The sequence below is a fragment of the Scyliorhinus torazame genome, chromosome 6, assembly GCF_047496885.1.
Source record: "Scyliorhinus torazame isolate Kashiwa2021f chromosome 6, sScyTor2.1, whole genome shotgun sequence".
Taxonomy (NCBI): Eukaryota; Metazoa; Chordata; class Chondrichthyes; order Carcharhiniformes; family Scyliorhinidae; genus Scyliorhinus; species Scyliorhinus torazame.
The window spans coordinates 315,379,043-315,403,143 of record NC_092712.1 but is presented as its reverse complement, the minus strand read 5'-3'; the positions used below and the strand labels follow the sequence as shown (position 1 = coordinate 315,403,143).

The window sequence follows — 24,101 nt, the reverse complement described above, 5'->3', positions numbered from 1 at the left end:
TTAATTGTATATCAAACTTTGACATGTTTTGCATCAACGGTTAAAGTATAGCATCATCACTTATTTGGAATTATTTGGAGAATGCATGTTCGTGTCACCTGGATAACTTTCGAAACCTTCTGTGTAAACGTCAGTATGCAGACTGCCCTCCGCCTCAGCAATTTAAGGAGCTTTGGATGAAATGTGTCAAACGTTTGGGGGGAGACGGGGGTGGGTGGGGAATTACACCATCCTTGAAATTCAAGATGTCCGCCTCTGCCAAGTTGCTTTTAGTGTCACTGTAATTTGATATGCCGGTGAACATGGACCTAATCCAATCACTTGCTCTTTAACTTGCCAGTGATAATGGAACGCATTTGATTTTTTAAAAATGAATAACTCCGCTAACAGGATGCTTAATCTTCCTTGTTCACGATGTTCACTTTTTGCTGTCGAGAATAGAGATGCAGTTTTACAGCATAGCAAGAGGCCCTTTGGCCCACCGTGTCTGTGCAGGTCATCAAACTGTGCCGGTCACTGGGGCAACATCCTGGAACTAACCCCCCCCCCCCACTAACTGCACAGTGGGTGTACCTACACCGAGGGCTGCAGCGATTCAGAAAGACAGCTCACCACCACCTACTGATGGGCAATAAATGCTGGCCTAACCAGCGACACCCACATCCTGTAAACGACTAAACAAAAAATCTATCTATTCTAATCCCATTTTCCAGAACTTGGCCCATAGCTATGTGCACCATGGCATTTCAAGTGCTCATTTAAATGCTTCTTAAATGTTGTAAGGGTTCCCGTCTCTACCACCCTTTCAGGCAGCGCGTTCCAGATTCGCACTACCCCTCCGGGTGAAAACGTTTTTTCTCACATCCCCTCTAAACCTCCTGCCCGTTGCCGTAAATCTATGCCCCGTGGTTATTGACCCCTTTACTGAGAGGAAAGGTTTCTTCATATCCACCCAATCTATGTCCTTCATCATTTTGTGCACCTCGATCAGGTCCCCCCTCAGCCTTCTCTGCTCTAAGGAGAACAACCCTAGCAAACCAGACTCTCTCCATCACTGAAGTGCTGCAGCCCAGGCAACATCATTGTGAATCTCCTCTGCATCCTTTCTAGTGCGAACACATCCTTCCTTAATGTGGCAACCAGAACTACAATGTAGACCGCTGTAACACTTACCAAAACTTCAACCAAATTATGGCAGCAATGGCGTCATGTATCCCACCAGCTCTCCTGCGTGATAAGGTTCTCGTGCCTGCACGCGATTGGTATGTGCTGGGTGCACGGTGTTATTTCTGTTGCTGGACCTGTGGTTTAATACAATGAGAAGCCATCACCTCATGGGAGAAGTGAATCACTGAAACCCGCAACCCCGATTACGAACGCTGTGATGAATAAAAAGGTACAAAAGAGGAGGCGAAAACAAGAGAAAGGAAAAGACAAATGAAAAAAAGAGTGTAAAAGGAGCAATAATGTAAATGATATGTCTGTGCCCCACGGCACAGCAAGCGGGTGTCCTGTTTCCACTGCCTGCCTCCATTCATAGTGTTTCTTGTGTGAGCTGCCAGTCTTGAAGAGGAGGCCAGGTGCCTTCCCATAAATTAAAATAAGGAAGAGCAGAGGGCTGATGTGGGCATGTAAATAGCTGGATTTAGACTGGGATTAGTGCTGTTTAGCTGGGAATGTTTCTTGATGTAGCGATATCCAACAAATGGTGAATGAAGAGGGGGAATGTCCCCTGTGTGTTTGTAAACCAGTTCCACCTCCCATTTTAAAATTATTTTGTTTGTTTTTCCCCCATTTTTCGCAGTTGTTCTCCCCAATCTACACAAGTTGGCCATCTCAAACAACCAACAAGCAGTTGACACAAAAAGACTCGACATTGCCATTCAACTCTTTGAAGCCTACAGTGCTCTGTCCTGTTGCTGTATCCTTTCAGTAGTACGGCCAATGTTTACTCTAACCACATGCCAGTGAGTTGGAAAAAGAATCGCTTGAACATGCCATTCAGAAAAATGTGAAGTTTCCATTTAAATTGTTTTGCATTTAATTGCCTTTTAGATTTTAATTCTATCGCAGGTTAATACATTTGTATGAACAATGATTACACCTAAGCTTAAGCATCTCAGCAACCCTTAACATTTTGAACTCATCAACCATAATAGTCTTTTTCTTTTATAGGAGCTTTATTTCAGGCCTTAAAAAGTTGCTCCATAATTTAAAAGTGAGGCTACTTGTAGCACGCGCTAAGAATTTTCAGATGCCAAATCATTAGGATTTTTTTGTTTTGGGCCAAGTGCAGCCAGACGTGCCAAGTTTCCCGGCTGCAAGCCAACGCTTCTTTGAATTTCTCAATGCCATGTTAAGAGTTGCATCATATAACAGGCTATAATAGTGGTTGTAATTCACCTTGTTTCAGCCCCCTCCCTTGGTCATTGAATCAGGGTCTATAAAAGTAACGAAGGTTGTGTCCACATTCACAAATTATTTTGGTCCGATTGTGGAGGAGATCATTTTCCACAGCATTACGACTAGGTTAGATGTGATGAGGTGGAGGGCGATGAGTTTAAATGACAACAGGGTTCATGGTGCAAGCCAAAAGGGAATCGTAATGGGACAACAAAAGAAATAGCTTGTGTCTGGAGGTGTGAATTGTAGAATCATGAACAACTGCTGCCCAAAAAGGGAAAAGTTTGAGGATATCGCTGAACTGTGTTGAGTCCAGAAAGCTGTTAAGTGCCTTCCAGAACAACACCTCTTTTGATTATTTTTCCCCTCAATCAAATAAATAATCTTTATTATTGTCACAAGTAGGCTTACATTAACACTGCAGTGAAGTTACTGTGAAAATCCCCTGGTCGCCGTACTGCAGCGCCTGTTCGGGTACACTGAGGGAGAATTCAGAATGTCCAAATTGCCTAACAAGCACATCTTTCGGGACTTGTGGGAGGAAACCGGAGGACCCGGAGGAAACCCACGCAGACACGGGGCGAACGTTCAGACTCTAGTTCTAGTGAGAATTCGTTCATGGCTGTCCGGGTGTACTTCAGAGTATTAGATATGGCTGGCTCTATGCACCTTGTCTGGCCAGGAAGAAAACAACATTTCCTCATGACAATCTATAGTTTATTGTAAAACTGCCAAGTGCTGTAAATCCTAGTTTGAAATTCTCGACAGAATTCAGTGGAATTTCTTTCCAACCTGGTGGAAATGTATCTATTTATATAGAAGTCCTTGGAGTTTGGGAGCATCATAGCTCCCTCTGAGGACACTCTAAATTGTGTTTTTTTAATGAATTTATAGTACCCAGTTATTTTTTTCCAATTAAGGGGCATTTTAGCCTGGCCAATCCACCTAACCTGCTCACCTTTGGGTTGTGGGGTCAGACCCACACAGGCATGGGGAAAATGTGCAAACTCCACACGGACAGTGACCCGGGGTCGGGATTAAACCTGGGTCTTCAACACCATAGGCTGCAGCGCTAACCTCTGTGCCACCCCTACACTCTGTAAATTGTCTCAGAATTCCATTCCCCACTAGATTACAACATCAGAATTCATCCTGTTGCTACATGCTTGTAAGTGTTAATAAATTACAGGCGTGGTGTTAAAGGCTCAGGAGTATTTACCAGTAAAACTGCAGATCTCCATAGCAGACCTTATTTGATGACAAATGTTGGGAATCCGCATCATCAAACGTTATTCTATCTCTCTTCAGGTACCAGGCCCTAAGAGGGCATTGGCAAACATCGACCTCCATGTTAATCTTGCTCTGGAGGCATGGATCATCTTCGGCCCAGTTTGCGAGGCAGTTTAGAAAGATCACTCTTTGTCTACCTCGGACTCTTTTGCCATCGATCTTCCCCAACCGCATCAGACTTTCTAAATCACGATTTCTTATTACACGCCCAAGAAATTCCAATTTTCTCTTCCGGCTCTGGGTCAGCAGAGTTCTTTTAGTCTCCGATTTTACCAGCACCACCTCTTCGCTGGTGGTGTGACTTGCCCAAGACATCTTCATGGCTCACCTCAAAAGCCACAACTCTGCAACCTCCATTCTTTGTATTCCTTGCCTGATCATCCAAAAGTATTTTTGTGTCGAATTTGGTGAGATATAGCATTGCAGGATTCTCAGCTTTAGTTTCATGGCTAATTTTGAGTTGATCGCCTTTTTCCTTTTTTGCATCTTTGGCCATTCCAGTCCTTCGTCTTAGATCTTGGTGCACGTTTTTTGTCCGATGTTAACATAATTCCTAGGTAACAAAATCTGCCTTCCGTGTGTTGTGACATTTTTTTATCTTCACTGTGATCTTACATTCTGGCATGACTTTCTTTTTGAACTGTTAGACATCATGCTTTCTTACAATTTCTGCTTGGTCCTTTCTTCCCCGTTTCACTCACTACATCCAAAATCGTATCTACTCCAGAGTCCGCAATAACGACAATATTATCGGCATGTTTTGTTTGATGAGACAAACATTTTTACTACAGCAAAGTACTGCGGATGTTGGAAATCTGAAATAGATACAGGAAATGCTGGGAATACTCAGCAAGTCTGACAGATTCTGTGGAGAGAAAAGGGTTAACCTGTCAGGTCGATGGAATTCTGAAGGATTCATCAATGGATGGGTTCCAGAGAATTTCTATAGTGCAGAAGGAGGCCATTCGGCCAATCGAGTCTGCACTGACCCTCCAAAAAGAGCATTCCACCCGGGCCCACTCCCCGCCTCATTCCCGAAACTCCATAACACTAAGTGGCAATTTAGGATGGCCAATCCAGTGTTGGGGAACACTGAAAGCCCATTCCATTCAGCCTGTGGTCTCTATTTGTTAACGTTGATCTGTTTTGGGCTTGAATTGCGGTGAAGTCCTGTGGATTAATCTGCACTTGTTTCAATTTACTGCTGCTTGACCTTACCTTCCTAAGAAACTGCTTACATTCCAAAGACGATCACATCAAATCCATACACGCTTTGTGAAGTACAGAAGTCAAATGAACAAAAGTGAATTTTGCTGGTCTTTCCATTCTTTCTACATTCCTGACACCTTCCTTTCTACCTTTTTCATCGAGGAATTAAAAGGGTGCTCGTGTTCAACTTTGACAATTAATTTCCTGCTGCGATATTTAACGTTGCAGCCAGTCCATGAAAAGTTAATTAGCGTTTAGTCTGGAGAAGAGACTTAATGCAAGGCTGGATTTTATAGTAGTTACATGGCAAGTGAAACTAGTGACACACTCTGGGTGATGGATCCATCTGAAGATACGTAGACAATAAGATACATTTGATGTAGAATTTTTCTTTCCAAGGCACCCAGCGTTACATAAAGCTAAAGACCCGAATCTCTTAGCCTCAAAGTCATTTCTAAACAATGGTCCATGAGGCTACAAACTGTGGATCATTTTACCTTTATTCCACAAACCGGGGCAGCACGGTGGCACAGTGGGTTAGCACTGCTGCCTCATGGCACCAAGGACCAGGGTTCGATCCCGGGTCACTCTGTGTGGAGTTTGCACATTCTCCCCGTGACTGCGTGGATCTCGCCCCCACAACCCAAAGATGTGCAGGGTCGGTGGATTGGTCGCACTAAATTGCCCCTTAACCGGGGGGGGGGGGGGGGGGGGGGGGGGGAATTGGGTACTCTAATTTTTTTTTCAAATACCACAAATCATGGAGCAATTCTCCCATCGGGAGTCTAAGTGCCGACGCCGGAGTGAAAACCGGAGTGTTTCACTCTGGCGTCGGAGCCTGCTCCCAGCCCCCTATTCTCCCGCCCCCGGGGGGGCTAGGAGCGGCCGGCGCCGTGTAAATGACGTCACCCGCGCATGCGCTGTTTAGCCGGCACCAACCCGCGCATGCGCGGTTGCCGTCCTCCCCGAGGCCACCCCGCAAGAAGATGTCGGATGGATCTTGCAAGGCAGTGGAGGAAAGGAGGTCCTCCTTCAGGGAGGCAGGCCCGCCGATTGGTGGGCACCGATCGTGGGCCAGGCCGCATTTGAGTCCCCCCCCCCCCCCCCCGGTGCATAACCCCCCCACAGGCCACTCCCGCCGGCAGCGACCAGGTGTGGACGGCGCCAGTGGGAACCCGTCGTGTTGGGCAGGCCGCTCGGCCCATCCGGGCCGGAGAATCGCCACCTGCCCGTTGCAAACTGCAAGCGGTGATTCGCTGAGCGGCCAGCCGTGATTCTCGCCGTGCCGGTTTGGGGGGGTGGGAGAATCGCATGCGGGTGTCGGGGCGGCGTGGCGGGACACGCGCGGCGCCCCAGCGATTCTCCCACCCGGCGTGGTGGGGGGCGGAGGCGCGGGGGGGGGGATTCCACCCCATGAAACTCCTGAAATGTTTTGTGGTTTTACGATTCCATAGGGGAACAGATCAATTACTTGGGGCTTATACTTCACCACTATCCGTGTCAAAGAAATTGATATGTTTCAAATATGAATAAGACCACAAGTATTTGGCTAGAACCATGGTTCAACCATTGTATTTATCACAATCTTGCAATCCCATGTATGTCTCAATCTCTGAGGTTTAGTTTATGGTTTGTTTTTAATGTGTTGCCTTATTTTCAGCACCAGTGCTTTATTGAATGAGCTGTGAAGTCATATTATAAAATTTCACAACTTAACTATTATCCAGGGAAGATGAGTGATAGATTGGAAGATGTGCGATGGCTTTACTAAATTCTGTTTTATTGTCCTCCGCTTTCTCTGACATCAGAAAAAGTAATTTTTACGATTTAATTCTTAACTATTTACTATTTTTGAGACAACTCTGCAAACTGCATAAGAATCTTGATCTCATGATTTGAAACCTGAAGCTATTCGATGGCCTTTAAGTGGTTAGGATTTAGTCAGCCTGTTTTTAAAATGAAAATGGACGGTAATAATCCTTAACATTGTGTCTACAGTTATTTCTGAAGAACTGATGGTTTGCCATTTTCTCCCTGGCCTAAAGTGTTTGCGGATAGATATGGAGCACCTCTCACCCGAGCACGAGGTTTGTACCAATAAATGAAGTGTCCCAGTTTTCTGTATATCTAGTTGAATGATTTACAGGACTAGTTTATTGTGTTGGCACAAACTGTCACCACCTTCCTGCCCCAACCAAAAGTCAAAGTGAAGGATGCCTTTGTCGGCAAATTGCGAGTTTTTTTGATTTTGGTATCTGGTCAGCATTGGGCGATCTTGGGTTAAATACAACATGAACCAGATATAGAGTAAAATTCCTCTACTCTGTGCGTTCATGGCCTTTCCTCTCAATCATACTTCGGATCGCTCAAACTGCCGAATGCAAATTTCTACGTCATGCTTGAGGGGGCGAGAGAGTATTGATGTCTCATTGCCAAGCTTGCGTTTATTTGCCTCTGGCTTATTCTTGGCATGGTACTTGGCTATAATGATGTTACTTGACTCTCTGCAAATTAACCATGACTTTTCCTAGCCTGAATTGAAATTACAAGAGAGAAAACAGCCTCTGTTTTTCGTGGTCAGACAAAAAGTGGAGTGCAGGACCTTCAAAAGCACTAAAGTGAGTCAGATGTTCGACAGATTGACGTCCCGCTCTTGCCCTGTCTTCATTCAGTCACTTATGGCACAGGAGGAAGCCAAGAAGTCCATCCTGTCCATGCTGGCTTCCCACCAGTCAGACCCACTGCCCCACTCGGTCCCCATTACCCTGTAAGTTTACTTCATCCAAGTGACCATCGAATTTCCTTTTGAAATCATTTGATGATTTCTGCATCCATCACCCTTCTCGGCAGTAAGTTCCAGGTCATTACAACTCCTGCTCCTAACTCATCTGTTCACATGAATAGACCACTCAGCCCTTCAGCCTACTCTGCCATTTAATAAGATCATGGCTAATCTGCTTTATCCTCAACTCTATTTTCCTGCATACACTCATACTCTCCTTCTGTCCCGTTCTCTTCAACCCCCCCCAAAAAAAAACCACACGTACCCTTAGTCCCTTGTAGGATCTTGTATGTTTTAGTAAGATCGGCCCTGATTTTCCCAAATTCCAATGAATATAGATCCAACCTGTTCAAACTTTACTCGCAAGATGAGCCCTTCATCCCAGGAATCAGTTGAGTGAATCTTCTATGAACTGCTAATGCAATTATATGTCATTTCCTGGGCTGGAGACCAAAACTGGACACAGTATTCCAGTTGTGGCCTCACCAATGCCCTGTACAACTAGCAAAACATCCTGACTTTTATATTCCATTCCCCTGGCAATAAACACCAACATTCCATTTGTCTTTCTGATCGCTTGCTGTACCTACATACTAGCCTTTTGTACCCAGACACTGCTCCTTCTGTACCTCAAGAATTCTGCGCTCTCTCTTCATCTGACTAATGTATTCCTGCTCTAATCTTATGGCCAAAGTGGGCAAGTTCACATTTTCCTACATTATATCTTCCAAATTGTTGTCCACTCACAACCTGCCTGTGTTGCTTTGCAGACTCCTTACGTCCTCTTCACAACCTACTTTCCAGCTGTATTTGTGTCATCAGCAAATTTAACAATCATAAATTTGGTCCCTTCATTCAAATCGTTGATCTAGATTGTAAATAGTTTACGCCCAAGCACTGACCTCTGTGAACTCCACTAGTTATAGCTCACCAACCAAGTACATCATATCTACATATTCCCTTTATCCACTTGCATTGCTGCTTCCTCAAAGAACTCCAATGAATTAGTCAAACATGTTTATTTTTTCACTAAACCATGTTCACTAAACCACAGGCAGGAGATAGAGAACCGAGTGGAGTAGTGTAGCAACAACAATCTCTCCCTCAATGCCAGCAAAACTAAAGAGCTGGTCATTGACTTCAGGAAGCAAAGTACTGTACACCCCCCTGTCAGCATCAACGGGGCCGAGGTGGAGATGGTTAGCAGTTTCAAATTCCTAGGGGTGCACATCTCCAAAAATATGTCCTGGTGCACCCACATCGACGCTACCACCAAGAAAGCACAACAGCGCCTATACTTCCTCAGGAAACTAAGGAAATTCGGCATGTCCACATTAACCCTTACCAACTTTTACAAATGCACCATAGAAAGCATCCTATCAGGCTGCATCACAGCCTGGTATGGCAACTGCTCGGCCCAGGACCGCAAGAAACTTCAGAGAGTCGTGAACACCGCCCAGTCAATCACATAAACCTGCCTCCCATCCATTGACTCCATCTACACCTCCCACTGCCTGGGGAAAGCGGGCAGCATAATCAAAGATCCCTCCCACCCAGCTTACTCACTCTTCCAACTTCTTCCATCGGGCAGGAGATACAGAAGTCTGAGAACACGCACGAACAGACTCAAATACAGCTTCTTCCCCACTGTCACCGGACTCCTAAATGACCCTCTTCTGGACTGACCTCATTAACACTACACCCTGTATGCTTCATCCGATGCCAGTGCTTATGTAGTTACATTGTATATGTTGTGTTGCCCTATTATGTATTTTCTTTTATTCCCTTTTCTTCTCATGTATTTAATAATCTGTTGAGCTGCTCGTGAAAAATACTTTTCACTGTACCTCGGTACACGTGACAATAAACAAATCCAATCCAATTCACTCTGCCTGCTCCAGCAAGAGCTCATGGGGCCAATATTTAAACCAGAGAAGTGTTATCTTTTACACTAACTGCTTTGGGTTATGCTTCAGCCTCTGTTTCCAACCACAAGAGTCAAGGTCATTTGCTGGTGACTCTTCATGGTTTTGAATCATTCATTGTGCTTTCATCCATCCTTCCCCTTGTGCAGAGAATCATTCACAAAATCTTCAAACCAGCATTCTTTGTAGCTCATTAATGAACCCATCACAGTGCCCGACAGGGCCGGACCTTGCAATGCTGATTGGGAAAGCAGCTCGGAGCCTCTGAGCTGAGCTGGTTATTTAATAGAGTAGTGTGAATTTTCAGATTTTATTTCTCAGCACATCTTGGTGCCAAAAAGAAATAGCAATAAATACAATTTGTCTTTCATTATCAAAGGATGGCTTAATTCTGCATTATAGACTCATTGCCATGATCACGAGGACACAGCAGGAAATCATGCACACTTCCAAACTGCTTCATTGGCTATGAAGTGTTTTGCAAAGTCCGATGGTCATGAAAGGTTCTACACAAATGCACGTTGGTTTTTTTGTCAAAGATTTTCCACCTGTGCTAAAATAATAGACATTGAGGTGCTATTTACTGTGCATAATTTCAGGTTATTCTCAGCTCCATGATTAAGGAATGCGAACTGAAGGTGGAAAACAAGAGTGTTCAAGAGCCCCAGAGGTAACTACTCATTATTACAACTATTGTTTGTGCTGTGCTGGTGAAAGAGTTGAGGAGTTGGGAAAAGCTGGGCATCGATATTATACAATGTATTCAAAGGTCGTACATGAGATGGTTTGGTGCTTTTTAGCACTGGGGCTGTTTAGCACTGGGCTAAATCGCTGGCTTTGAAAGCAGACCAAGGCAGGCCAGCAGCACGGTTCAATTCCCGTACCAGCCTCCCCGAACAGGCGCTGGAATGTGGCGACTAGGGGCTTTTCACAGTAACTTCATTTGAAGCCTACTTGTGACAAAAAGCGATTTTCATTTCATTTAGAGCCTAGCTTCAGATGGGGGTGGGGAAGAATATCTTGATATATTCCATGGAATGGTTACAGCACGGAAGGAAGCCATTCAGCCCATTGTGTGACCATGCTGGCTCTCAGCGTCCCATTCTGCCTTTTTCGGCTTATGGTTCAATTCCCCTTCTGAGCGGCACCATCGGATCTGCCTCAATCACACACAATAACTTGTTTTACTCCGAGGCTTCATGAAAGTTTGGCGAATCCAGTTTTTAAAAGTTGCATTTCATCAGACCCCATTCATCATTCACTCCTGTAGACCCAAACTAAGCCTTTCCATTGTATGAATTTACTAGAATCTTGCCGTCGTTTTCCGGAGAAAATGGGGGAGATCAAGAGCCATGCAAGTGTCATTCACACTGAAACATTTTGGTAGTTGGGGTGTCCGGCATAATGTGCAACTTGGAAACATCATTGTCTGCCTTCAACAAAGAAAAGCTGGTCAATCCAAACCTGTAAATTGCAGGAATGTTACGGTGCAGAATGAGGCCTTTTGGCCATCGCATTTGCACAGGATCGCCAAATGAGCATTATGACGCGGTGCTATTCCGCTGTCTTTTCCCCATGCCCCTCCATGTTGTTTTTATTCAAATAATCATCTAATTGCCATCTTGACTGCCTCCATTGAACCTGACTCCACCACACTTACAGGCTGTGCATTCCAGACCCCAACCACTCGCTGTGTGAAAAAGCATGTTCTTGCATCGCATTTGTTTCTTTTGCAAATCACTTTAAATCTGTGCCCTTTCGTTCTTGATCCTTTTACGAGGGGGAACAGTTTCTCCCTGTCTGCTTTATCTGTGATTTTGACCATCTCTATCAAATCTCCTCTTAGTCGCCTTCTCTCCAAGGAGAACAGTCCCAACCTCTCCAATCTATCCTTCTAACTGAAGTTTCTCCTCCCAGGAATCATTCTTGTAAACCTCTTCTGCACTCCCTCCCGATCGTGGTACCCAGAACTGTACACAATACTCCAGCTGAGATCTAACGAGTGCCTTGGATGATAATTCGAGGTTTAATCGTCCGCGATATGGGCCTTGTATCTGTGGCTTTGCTGCCCCGCCTTGCATGTCCAACTCATGGAATGAGTTGGACATGCAAGCAGTCATGCGTGCAATGACTTTGTCCATTGATGATGTAATCCTCATTGTGGGGATAGGTTCCAAGCAAGAGTGCAACCTCTCTTGTGAAGCACAGGGTGTTCAGACTGCTTACCACAAATGTTCCATTTGCCCTTTCCATGGAATCCTCTAACTGATTACCTATGATTATCTTGACATGGAGCCTGCATGTCATCGGAAGAATGCAGAAAGCCCCCTGAGACAAGGGGTGGGATTCTCCCTTCTGGGGACTAAGTCCCCACCCCAGCCAGAAAACGGGCGAGAATCACTCCGGACTTTTTCCTCAAAGGTCCGGGGTGATTCTCCGTTTTCCAGAGGGCTAGCAGAGCCCCGGCATGCGTCACGCAGCTCTGGCTGCCGGCAGGGCCCTGCTAGCCAGGTCGCGCATGCGCACGGCGTCCACAAGCGGGTCCGCACACGCGCGTGTCGACCCACCTCAGCGCGGGCGCCACCAATATGGCAGAGCCACACAGCAGGCCCGCGCGGAGGAAGGTAGGTCCCTCCCAGATCGCGATAGCCCGCCGATCGGTGGCCCCGATCGTGGGCCTGGCCACCACTGAGCCCCCCCCCCCCGGAGTCAGATACCTCCCGCCCTCCACCAGGACCGCCACTGCGACCGCGGGTCCCAGCTCCCGCCGGGTGGTACCACATGTAAACCACGCCAGCAGGAGTTCGGCCGGTCGACCGCGGAGAATCGGCGCGGGGGCCTGTTCCAACGGCCCCCAACCGGCTCCGCGTTGACTGGCAGGTCCGCGGAGAATCGAAGACAGCCATTCTCTGCCCCCGCACCGGGCACGATTCCGGCGCAGAGGGTCGGAGAATCCCACCCAGGATGTCTATACCAGCAATGGGTAACCTCGGCTACTGAGTGGGCCGCATGAGTAGCCCTCCATCATGTCCATGGGTCACATGAGTGAAATTGGGCATTTGCATTAACCACAACCCCATGAAAGATTAAATACATTTTAATACACACCAAATATTTCCCAGCCAGTTGCAGAATATGCCTAATTCATATGTTAATAGAACCGTCATCAACTTCAAATGGCAAAACAAAATGTAATATTTTTGCTTGCATTATTAATGTGACTTCTGGCTGGATCTGTGCCCACAAGTTTTCTTAGAGGAAGACTCAGCGATGTGAAGACGCTTCACAATTCAGCGTGTTTGATCATTGCCTCTTGGTTTTTAAAGCCAGCAAATAAAACATCTGCCGATTCGATGATGCATTCCTTCACTAATTCACCATCTGAGACTGGCTTTCCATTTTTTTGCAAGTAACCAAGCAATACGAAAGATAACCAAAGTCACTGCATCATTCTTGTTTAATGCTTATCTAAGTGTCTGCCTCTGGGTTGTCATGGCTTCCTTCAGATTTGAAAGCTGTCAAGGACGTTGGGCAGAACCTACCGGAAATTTGCCCTGTGGGAGGGACGGCATGTTTCATAATGTCTGTTAACAGTATCACCAACAAAATATTATCACCTCATTGCAAATTAAGCACACTGGTAGCTTTCTGTTGAGTAATCAAATAATCCAGCCCCCAACTCTTTGACCAGTCTACCCTCATCATCGGCTTTTCTCTTTGTTGCTGCTTCTTCTTCTGCGTATAATACAAAACAAACCATTAGGCAAGAACAAAGTGGATAATGGCCAGAATATCAATAGCAAGAAGCGAAACCTCACACATGGAGGCAGCACGGTAGCATAATGGTTAGCACTGTTGCTTCACAGCTCCAGGGTTCCAGGTTCGATTCCCGGCTTGGGTCACTGTCTGTGCGGAGTCTGCACGTTCTCCCCGTGTCTGCGTGGGTTTCCTCCGGGTGCTCCGGTTTCCTCCCACAGTCCAAAGATGTGCCTGTTAGGTGGATTGGCCATGATAAATTGCGGTTAATGTCCAAAAAGGTTAAATGGGGGTTACAGGGATAGGGTAGAGACGCGGGCTTGAGTAGGGTGCTCTTTGTAAGGGTCGGTGCAGACTCAATGGGCCGAATGGCCTCCTTCTGCACTGTATGTTCTGTGTAATCAGGCACTGAGCATGACAGTCTTCCTGCACTTGTGAACCCAGAACATGCTGGCGTGCTGTTTAAATGGCAGGGATAATAACAGCGCCACCCCGAATTCGTAATAAACTGTAACAGCATGTTCCCGGAATGAACTGTAGCAACACGACCCCGGATTCGTAATAAACTGTAGCAGCGTGACCCCGGAATGAACTGTAGCAACACGACCCCGGATTTGCAATAAACTGGAGCAAAGCGACCCCGGCCCCGGAATGAACTGTAGCAACACGACCCCGGATTCACAATAAACTGGAGCAAAGCGACTCCGGCCCCGGAATAAACTGTAGCAACACGACCCTGGATTCGCAATAAACTGGAGCAACGCAACCCCGGCCCCAGAATGAACTGTAGCAACACGACCCCGGATTCGTAATAAACTGTAGCAGCGTGACCCCGGAATGAACTGTAGCAACGCGACCCCGGATTCGTAATGTTCTGTGGCAACGTGACCTCGGCCCCGGAATGAACTGAAGCAACGCGACCCCGGATTCGTAATATACTGCAGCAACGCGACCCCGGCCCCGTTATAAACTGTAGCAACGCGACCCCGGATTCGTAACAAACTGGAGCAGCGTGACCCCGGCCCCGGAATGAACTGCAGCAACGCGACCCCTGCTCTGGCACCGTAATAAGCTGTAGCAACGCGACCCCGGCCCCGGAATGAACTGTAGCAACGCGGCCCCGGAATGAACTGCAGCAACGCGACACCGGATTCATAATAAACTGTAGCAGCTTGACCCCGACCCGGGAATGAACTGCAGCAACGCGACCCTGGATTCGCAATAAACTGGAGCAACGCAACCCCGGCCCCAGAATGAACTGTAGCAACACGACCCCGGATTCGTAATGAACTGTAGCAGTGCGGCCCCGGAGTGAACTGTAGCAGTGCGGCCCCGGAATGAACTGTAGCAACGCGGCCCCGGAATGAACTGTAGCAACGCGGCCCCGGAATGAACTGTAGCAACGCGGCCCCGGAATGAACTGTAGCAACGCGGCCCCGGAATGAACTGTAGCAATGCAGCCCCGGAATGAACTGTAGCAACGCGGCCCCGGAATGAACTGTAGCAACGCGGCCCCGGAATGAACTGTAGCAATGCAGCCCCGGAATGAACTGTAGCAACGCGGCCCCGGAATGAACTGTAACAGTGCGACCCCAGCCCCGGAATGCACTATATCAGTGTGACCCCAGCCCCGGAATGCACTATATCAGTGCGACCCCAGCCCCGGAATGCACTATATCAGTGTGACCCCAGCCCCGGAATGCACTATATCAGTGCGACCCCAGCCCCGGAATGCACTATATCAGTGTGACCCCGGCCCCGGAATGCACTATATCAGTGCGACCCCAGCCCCGGAATGCACTATATCAGTGCGACCCCGGCCCCGGAATGCACTATATCAGTGTGACCCCGGCCCCGGAATGCACTATATCAGTGTGACCCCAGCCCCGGAATGCACTATATCAGTGTGACCCCGGCCCTGGAATGCACTATATTTGTGAGACCCCGGCCCCGGAATGCACTATAACAGTGTGACCCCGTCCCCGGAATGCACTATATCAGTGCGGCCCCCAGCCCCGGAATGCACTATATCAGTGCGACCCCGGCCCCGGAATGCACTATATCAGTGCGACCCCGGCCCCGGAATGCAATATATCAGTGTGACACCGGCCCCGGAATGCACTATTATCAGTGCGACCCCGGCCCCGGAATACACTATTATCAGTGCGACCCCGGCCCCGGAATGCACTATATCAGTGTGACACCGGCCCCGGAATGCACTATTATCAGTGCGACCCCGGCCCCGGAATGCACTATGTCAGTGCGACCCCGGCCCCGGAATGCACTATATCAGTGCGGCCCCGGAATGCACTATATCAGTGCGGCCCCGGAATGCACTATATCAGTGTGACCCCGGCCCCAGAATGCACTATATCAGTGCGACCCCGGCCCCGGAATGCACTATATCAGTGCGACCCCGGAATGCACTATATCAGTGTGACCCCGGCCCCGGAATGCACTATGTCAGTGCGACCCCGGCCCCGGAATGCACTATATCAGTGCGGCCCCGGAATGCACTATATCAGTGTGACCCCGGCCCCGGAATGCACTATATCAGTGCGACCCCGGCCCCGGAATGCACTATATCAGTGCGACCCCGGCCCCGGAATGCACTATATCAGTGCGACCCCGGCCCCGGAATGCACTATATCAGTGCGACTCCGGCCCCGGAATGCACTATATCAGTGCGACTCCGGCCCCGGAATGCACTATATCAGTGTGACCCCGGCCCCGGAATGCACTATATCAGTGTGACCCCGGCCCCGGAATGCACTATATCAGTGTGACCCCGGCCCTGGAATGCACTATATCAGTGTGACCCCGGCCCCGGAATGCACTATATCAGTGTGATCCCGGCCCCGGAATGCACTATATCAGTGCGACCCCGGCCCCGGAATGCACTATTATCAGTGCGACCCCGGCCCCGGAATGCACTATATCAGTGCGGCCCCGGAATGCACTATATCAGTGCGACCCCGGCCCCGGAATGCACTATATCAGTGCGACCCCGGCCCCGGAATGCACTATATCAGTGCGGCCCCGGAATGCACTATATCAGTGCGACCCCGGCCCCGGAATGCACTATGTCAGTGCGACCCCGGCCCCGGAATGCACTATATCAGTGCGACCCCGGCCCCGGAATGCACTATATCAGTGTGACCCCGGCCCCGGAATGCACTATATCAGTGTGGCCCCGGAATGCACTATATCAGTGTGACCCCGGCCCCGGAATGCACTATATCAGTGTGACCCCGGCCCCGGAATGCACTATATCAGTGCGACCCCAGCCCCGGAATGCACTATATCAGTGTGACCCCGGCCCCGGAATGCACTAAATCAGTGCGACCCCGGCCCCGGAATGCACTATATCAGTGCGACCCCAGCCCCGGAATGCACTATATCAGTGCGACCCCGGCCCCGGAATGCACTATATCAGTGTGACCCCAGCCCCTGAATGCACTATATCAGTGTGACCCCTACCCCTGAATGCACTATATCAGTGCGACCCCAGCCCCGGAATGCACTATATCAGTGCGACTCCGGCCCCGGAATGCACTATATCAGTGCGACCCCGGCCCCGGAATGCACTATATCAGTGCGACTCCGGCCCCGGAATGCACTATATCAGTGCGACCCCGGCCCCAGAATGCACTATATCAGTGTGACCCCGACCCCGGAGTGCACTATATCAGTGTGACCCCGGCCCCGGAGTGCACTATATCAGTGTGACCCCGGCCCCGGAATGCACTTTATCAGTGTGACCCTGGCCCCGGAATGCACTATATCAGTGCGACCCTGGCCCCGGAATGAACGTAACAACCCAACCCCGGCCCCGGAATGCTCTATATCAGTGTGACCCCAGCCCCGGAATGCAGTATATCAGTGTGACCCCTGCCCCGGAATGCACTATATCAGTGTGACCCCGTCCCCGGAATGCACTATATCAGTGTGACCCCGGCCCCGGAATGCACTATATCAGTGCGACCCCAGCCCCGGAATGAACGTAACAACCCAACCCCGGCCCCGGAATGCTCTATATCAGTGTGACCCCAGCCCCGGAATGCAGTATATCAGTGTGACCCCAGCCCCGGAATGCACTATATCAGTGCGACCCAGGCCCCGGAATGCACTATATCAGTGCGCCCCCGGCCCCGGAATGCACTATATCAGTGCGCCCCCGGCCCCGGAATGCACTATATCAGTGTGACCCCGGCCCCGGAATGAGCTGTAGCAACGCGGCCCCGGAATGAGCTGTAGCAACGCGGCCCCGGAATGAACTGTAGCAACGCGGCTCCGGAATGAACTGTAGCAGTGCGGCCCCGGCCCCAGAATGAACTGTAGCAACGCGGCTCCGGAATGAACTGTAGCAGTGCGGCCCCGGCCCCAGAATGAACTGTAGCAACGTGGCCCCGGAATGAACTGTAGCAAGGCGGACCCGGAATGAACTGTAGCAACGCGGCCCCGGAATGAACTGTAGCAGTGCAGCCCCGGCCCCGGAATGAACTGTAGCAACGCGGCCCCGGCCCCGGAATGAACTGTAGCAACGCGGCCCCGGCCCCGGAATGAACTGTAGCAACGCGGCCCCGGAATGAACTGTAGCAAGGCGGACCCGGAATGAACTGTAGCAACGCGGCCCCGGAATGAACTGTAGCAGTGCAGCCCCGGAATGAACTGTAGCAACGCGGCCCCGGAATGAACTGTAGCAGTGCGGCCCCGGCCCCGGAATGAACTGGGCCTCATGTACTTGGAACATAAGGGGATACTTTATAGTAGCTGAAAACTAGCTCTGTTAAGAGTTAAAATTTAAATTTATTTATTGTTCACTTTATTCTCGGTGGGTGATATTGGCATTGGCGAATTATTGGCCATCGCTAGTTATGTTGAGAAACAGGTGATGGGCCAACTTCTGGGACTGCTTAAATCCTCGTACTGATGTTTCTACAATAGGTTTTTATTCATTCACGAGATGTGGGTCTTGCTGGTTAGGCCAGCATTTATTGCCCATCCTAGTTGCCCTTCTGAATGTGGTGGTGAGTTGCCTTCTTGAACCGCTGCAGTCCTTGAGGTGCAGGTACACCCACTGTGCTGTTAGGGAGGGAGTTCCAGGATGTTGTCCCAGCGATAATGAAGAAACAACGATATGTTTCCAATTCAGGATGGTGAGTGACTTGGAGGGGAACCTCCAGATGATGGGATTCCCAGGTATCTGCTGCTCTTGTCCCTCCAGATGGTCGTGGGTTTGGAAGGAGCTGTCTCCGGAATCTTAGTGAGTTGCTGCAATGCATCTTGCAGATGGTACAGACGGCTGCCACTGTTCGTCAGTTTGGAAGAGTTTGAATGGTTGTGGAAGGAGAAGAAACAAGCGGGGCTGCTTTGTCCTGGATGATGTTGAGCTTCTTGAGTGTTGGAGCTGCACTCATCCAGGCAAATGGAAAATATTCCATTACATTCCTTACTGTGAGTGCCTTGCCGATGGTGGACAGGTTTGGGGAGGTCAGGAGGTGAGTTACTTGCTGTAAGATTCCTAGCCTTTGACTTGCCCTGGTAGCCACAGTATTAATATGGCCAGTTCAGTTTCTGATCAATGGTAACCCCCAGGATGATGTTTGTGGGGGTTCAGCGATGGTAATGCCATTGAATGTCAAGTGGCGATAATTAAATCCTCTCTTGCAGGAGATGGTCATTGCCTGACACTTGTGTGGCGTGAATGTAAGTTGCCACTTCACTTGTCAACCCAAGCCTGGATATTGGCCAGGTCTTGCTGCATTTGGACAGGGACTGCTTCGTTATCGGAGGAGTCGCAAATGGCACTGAACATTGTGCAGTCATCTGCGATCATCCCCACTTCTGACCTTATGATGGGAGGGAGGTCATTGATGAAGCAGCTGAAGATTGGGCCTGGGACACTACCCTGAGGAACTCCTGCAGTGATGTACTAGACCTGAGATGATTGACCTCCAACCACCACAACCAACTTCCTTTATGCCAGCTATGACTCCAACCAATGATTCCCATTGACTCCAGTTTAACTAGGGCTCCTTGATGCCATACTCAATCAAGTGCTGCCTTGTTGTCAAGGGCAGTCACTCTATCCTCGCCTCTTGCATTCAGTACTTTTGTCCATGTTTGAACCAAGGCTGTAATGAGGTCAGGAGCTGAGTGACCCTGAGGGAACCCAAACTAAGTGTCAGTGAGCAGGTTATTGCTGAGTAAATGCCGCTTAAAGCACTGTTGATGACTCCTTCCATCACTTTGCTGATGATGAGAGTCGACTGATAGGGCGGGAATTGACTGGGTTGCATTTGCCCTGTTTCTTATGTATAGGATGCACCTGGACAATTTTCTATATTGCTGGGTAGATACCAGTGTTGTAGCTGTACTGGAATAGCTTGGCTAGGGGTGCGGCAAGTTCTGGAGCACAAGTCACCAGTACTATTGCCGGAATATTGCCAGGTCCCATAGCCATTGCAGTATCCAGTGCCTTCAGCCGTTTCTTGATATCCCGTGGAGTGAATCGTATTGGCTGAAGACTGACATCTGTGATGCTGGAGACCGAGATGGATCATCCACTCGGCATTTCTGCCTGAAGATTGTTGCAAATGCCTCAGCCTTGTCTTTTACACAGATGTGCTGGGCTCCTCCATCATTGAGGATGGGGATATTTGTGGAGCCGCCTCCTCCAGTTAGCGCAGTAACCCGGGTTCAATTCCAGCCTGGGTGACTGTCTGGAGTTTGCACTTTCTCCCTGTGTCTGCCTGGGTTTCTTCCAGGTCCTCCAGTTTCCTCCCACAGTCCAAGGATGTGCAGGTTCGGTGAGGTTACAGGGATAGGGTGCGGGAGTGGGCCTAGGTAGGGTACTCTTTCAGAGGGTCGGAGCAGACTTGAAATGCCTCCTTCTGCACTGTAGGAGGTTTATGATCAAGAAAGAAAAACTGCACAACATACATGAGGACAGAGAGAGATTGGAGAACAACAACATAACTGGTTCGATACAATGTGGTTGACTCTTAAATGCTCTCTGAAATGGCCTAGGAAGTCACTCAGTTGTATTCACCTCAGTACCTATACAGCCCCACCAGAAACCAAGGGAGAAACAGGATGAGGCCATAAAAAACATGTTAAGATAGTGCACTCCTCCCATGCTATGTCAGCCTGCAATTTCTACGAGAAATTGCCACATTCGGTGCGCAGCAATGTAGATCTCGCCCAACTTTAGCACCACAAAAGGTACCAACGACCCACCACAGTCTCTTCTCTTCGGATATCCTCCATCAGCACCCATGTCGGAGTTGAGAACATATTCCTCATACCCGCGGTTGCAAAAATAAAGAAAATAAATGCAAATCCCAGTTCTAAAGGATGTTACATATATTCCACACAACCCAACTGAACCTCAAACTAAAGCCCAGTGCATTTGTGGGGGGGGGGGGGTCAGCGACCGAGCCCACGAACAAGTCTTTCCCATCCCCTACCTCGTGAACGTGTCAAGATGAGCAACACACCATGCAGTAGGATCTCGACGACACTAAGACGGGCCTTCACAAGGGAAAGTGTTCTTTCGAGTGCAAGAAAACTTGGGCAGCACGGTAGCACAAGTGGATAGCACTGTGGCTTCACAGTGCCAGGGTCCCAGGTTCGATTCCCCGCTGGGTCACTGTCTGTGCGGAGTCTGCACGTTCTCCCCGTGTCTGCGTGGGTTTCCACCGGGTGCTCCGGTTTCCTCCCAGGTTAGGTGGATTGGCCATGATAAATTGCCCTGAGTGACTAAAAGGGTTAGGAAGGGTTATTGGGTTACAGGGATAGGGTGGAAGTGAGGGCTTAAGTGGGTCGGTGCAGACTCGATGGGCCGAATGGCCTCCTTCTGACTGTATGTTCTGTGTTCTATGTTCTAACTCTTCTCGTGTACCTCTACCGAGCTTCCAAAGGTACACCACAATTCTTCAAACTGAGCTTCTGCCGACCTGCATTGCAGATCCGAGATCTCCAACCCAGATAATATTTTGAATGGCAGCCCTCATCCGGATGCACACAGCACCACCCAAGCTAGGGCCCGTTCCATGGCAACTTGCCCCACTGCAAGCTGGGCCCCACTCTGACCCCCACAAACAAACCAGGATTTTTACTATTTATCCCAGCTCTACGCAAAACATCAATCCGGAACCTCCAGGGATATAGCGCAAACAATGTGACCCAAGAGAAAGCATATCCGAAATGTGCACCAGGAGAATGGTGCCGGAGTAACGCTCCCTCACGCACGTGACCCCATCCCCTGGTGCCAGAATTCTGATCCAGGAACAATTAAAGGAAGGTCATATTGTGCAAGTTGGGAGGGCATCAGAAAATTATGCTATCACTGAGATGAGTAACCGGGTGTGATGCTTGTGGTTCAGTCTGACTCAAAGACTGTCTCCGTGCAATTCAAAAAAGTAAAGTATTTGGTAATACTGTGCAACAAGGCAGATACAATCAGGGCAACAATCTCCCTCATCTCTTTATCCCACCAGAGCCGCTGCCTGGTGTCGAAGTGAGTCACCAACTCCTAATTTCCTCCTCAACAGAACCCTTACAATCGAGGTGCAATGTGCCTGACTATTTGTAGCATTTACTGGAGGGTGGAGGGTTGCATCCCTTCAATTTTGTTTTTATATTCATGATTAAAATTATCTCGCAAAATGCATAATAGGGAGTGATCCCATATTTGGTGAGTTTTTAGCCTCTTATTGTTTAACCCTGCTCCTGTTGATCACTTTGCTTCAGATGGTTTGGCTCTTGTAGTAAGTGTTTTGTTTTTTTAAAATCATAAATTGTTGCATAACGAGTTATCATGGGAAATCACACACTTGAAAGAAGTGACCAGTGCAAATCCTGTAAATACTGATCTGATGGTAGGTTATTTGAATTGTATTGTTGCACATGGTTTTTTCAGCAGCCAAATTCAACATGAAATAAAACCTCAAGTTACTTGTTCTGTTTGTCACCTAAAGCTCGATGTCTATTGCTGCAAGTCTGGTCAGTGAGGACACAAAGACGAGGTTCTTGAACAAAATGGGCCAGCTATCCACCTCAGGGGCCATGCTGGCGAACGTGTTCCAGCGGAAGAAGTGATTTAAAGGAAGACTGTCCATTTACACTAAACTGGCCTCTTGTGGGTCAAAATCTTGTACTTGAAGTAAATTTTCTGCCTTTTTAAAACATTTTGGTTCTGGTAATTATTTTATTCTAACTTCCAAAGATATTTGCACTTAATATTTTTGTGTGTATATTGCTGTTCCTTGTGATGGGTGTAAAGATGATAGTGTACGGTGTCCATGTATTTTATTGTCCTCTTTTGCTGTATCCAGTATTTTCTCCTTTATGGGCAATTTTTTTTTCTCCTTATTCTGCATCAAGACTTTGAACAGTAAATACTTGTATTATACACTGAAGCACTATATCTGTAACCTCTTGGATATAATGTAAATTCCACATCTGTGTCAAAATAATGAAGTGAAAACCATTTGTGTATTTAATTATGGGGGATCCGTTCAGACTGCTTTTATTGACTGGATTCTTGACTGATGATTAAAAAAATAAGTCACCAGCATATTCCTGTGCCTTCCGACCAGAAGAAAGCAAGACTACAGCATAATACATGACCTTGGAGACTGCCGTAGGGGAGCTGTTTCGCCACTTGGTCTTTTCTTTTTTTAAGTTTAGGACTATTTTCTGTTGTGTTGCAGTAAAAAAAAAAAGACCTCTTTTCTTTGCAATAAGCAGTTAAATAGTTCAGCTGTGTTGATGAAGAAGCCACGATTTCTCAACTAACTTTACACTTGTAAAATCAAGAATGTGAATTAGTGTCTCTGTTTTGTGATGTTTATATGAAAAGACATTGCAGAATGCCTGTGAATATCGAATTCCTGCATTGCTTTTAACTCAGCTCACTTGTAACTGTGACCAAGGGACGTCGGTTACATTTAACTGGACAAATGAACCAAACGTAAATTGCATGAGTGTATTGTTTACCGACAGTGCAATACATTTATATCCATGTAAAGTTCTGAGATTATATTTCATAGCTGGAGCTGGAAGTTTGTGTAATCTTAATATAAATCTATAATGTTTGTTTGCGCTGGTTATGAAAGATTTCATGCAAAACACAAGTAGATTAGACATTGAATAATGTAATTTTAAATAGTTTCTGTGAACGGTGAATTGAAACAATAAAAGTATTTCTGTGCTACGGTACCTTTATATTAATCATGCCACTCTCTTCATTTTTCAGTATCGAGGAATTGATCTCAACCCAGTTGGTTGAATACATTTTAATGCTGTTCATGTTCATGAATTTATTTGAGAGATCAGTGGAACGCATTCAACGGAGCCATGGGCCGGGCCCCTCAACGTTTCCCAGCTGTATTGCTGAAAACTAGAACTGAATAACAATAATCTTTATTGTCACAAGTAGGCTTCTATTAACACTGAAATAAAGCTACTGTGAAAAGCCCCTCGTCGCCACATTCCGGCACCTGTTCGGGTACACTGAGGGACAATTCAGAATGTCCAAATTCCCTAAAAGGCAGGTCTGTCGGGACTTGTGGGAGGAAACCGGAGCACCCGGACGAAACCCACGGAGACACTGGGAGAACGTGCAGACTCTGCACAGACAGTGACCCAAGCCGGGAATCGAACCTGGGACCCTGGAGCTGTGAAGCAACAGTGCTACCCACTGTGCTGCCCATGTGCTACCGTGCCCA

At 48.1% G+C, this 24,101-nt stretch overlaps 1 protein-coding gene across 1 annotated transcript in view; it reads left to right on the top strand.

The window, feature by feature from the left end:
* The window catches only part of relch (RAB11 binding and LisH domain, coiled-coil and HEAT repeat containing), a 127,605-nt gene extending 104,001 nt beyond the window's left edge, over positions 1 to 23,604 (top strand). The window contains 4 exon segments of the mRNA XM_072510122.1: positions 1,805 to 1,921; positions 6,901 to 6,989; positions 10,209 to 10,279; positions 22,350 to 23,604. Coding sequence (XP_072366223.1) covers positions 1,805 to 1,921; positions 6,901 to 6,989; positions 10,209 to 10,279; positions 22,350 to 22,470 — 398 coding nt within the window. The 3' untranslated portion in view covers positions 22,471 to 23,604.
* The last annotated feature ends 497 nt before the right edge of the window (positions 23,605 to 24,101 follow it).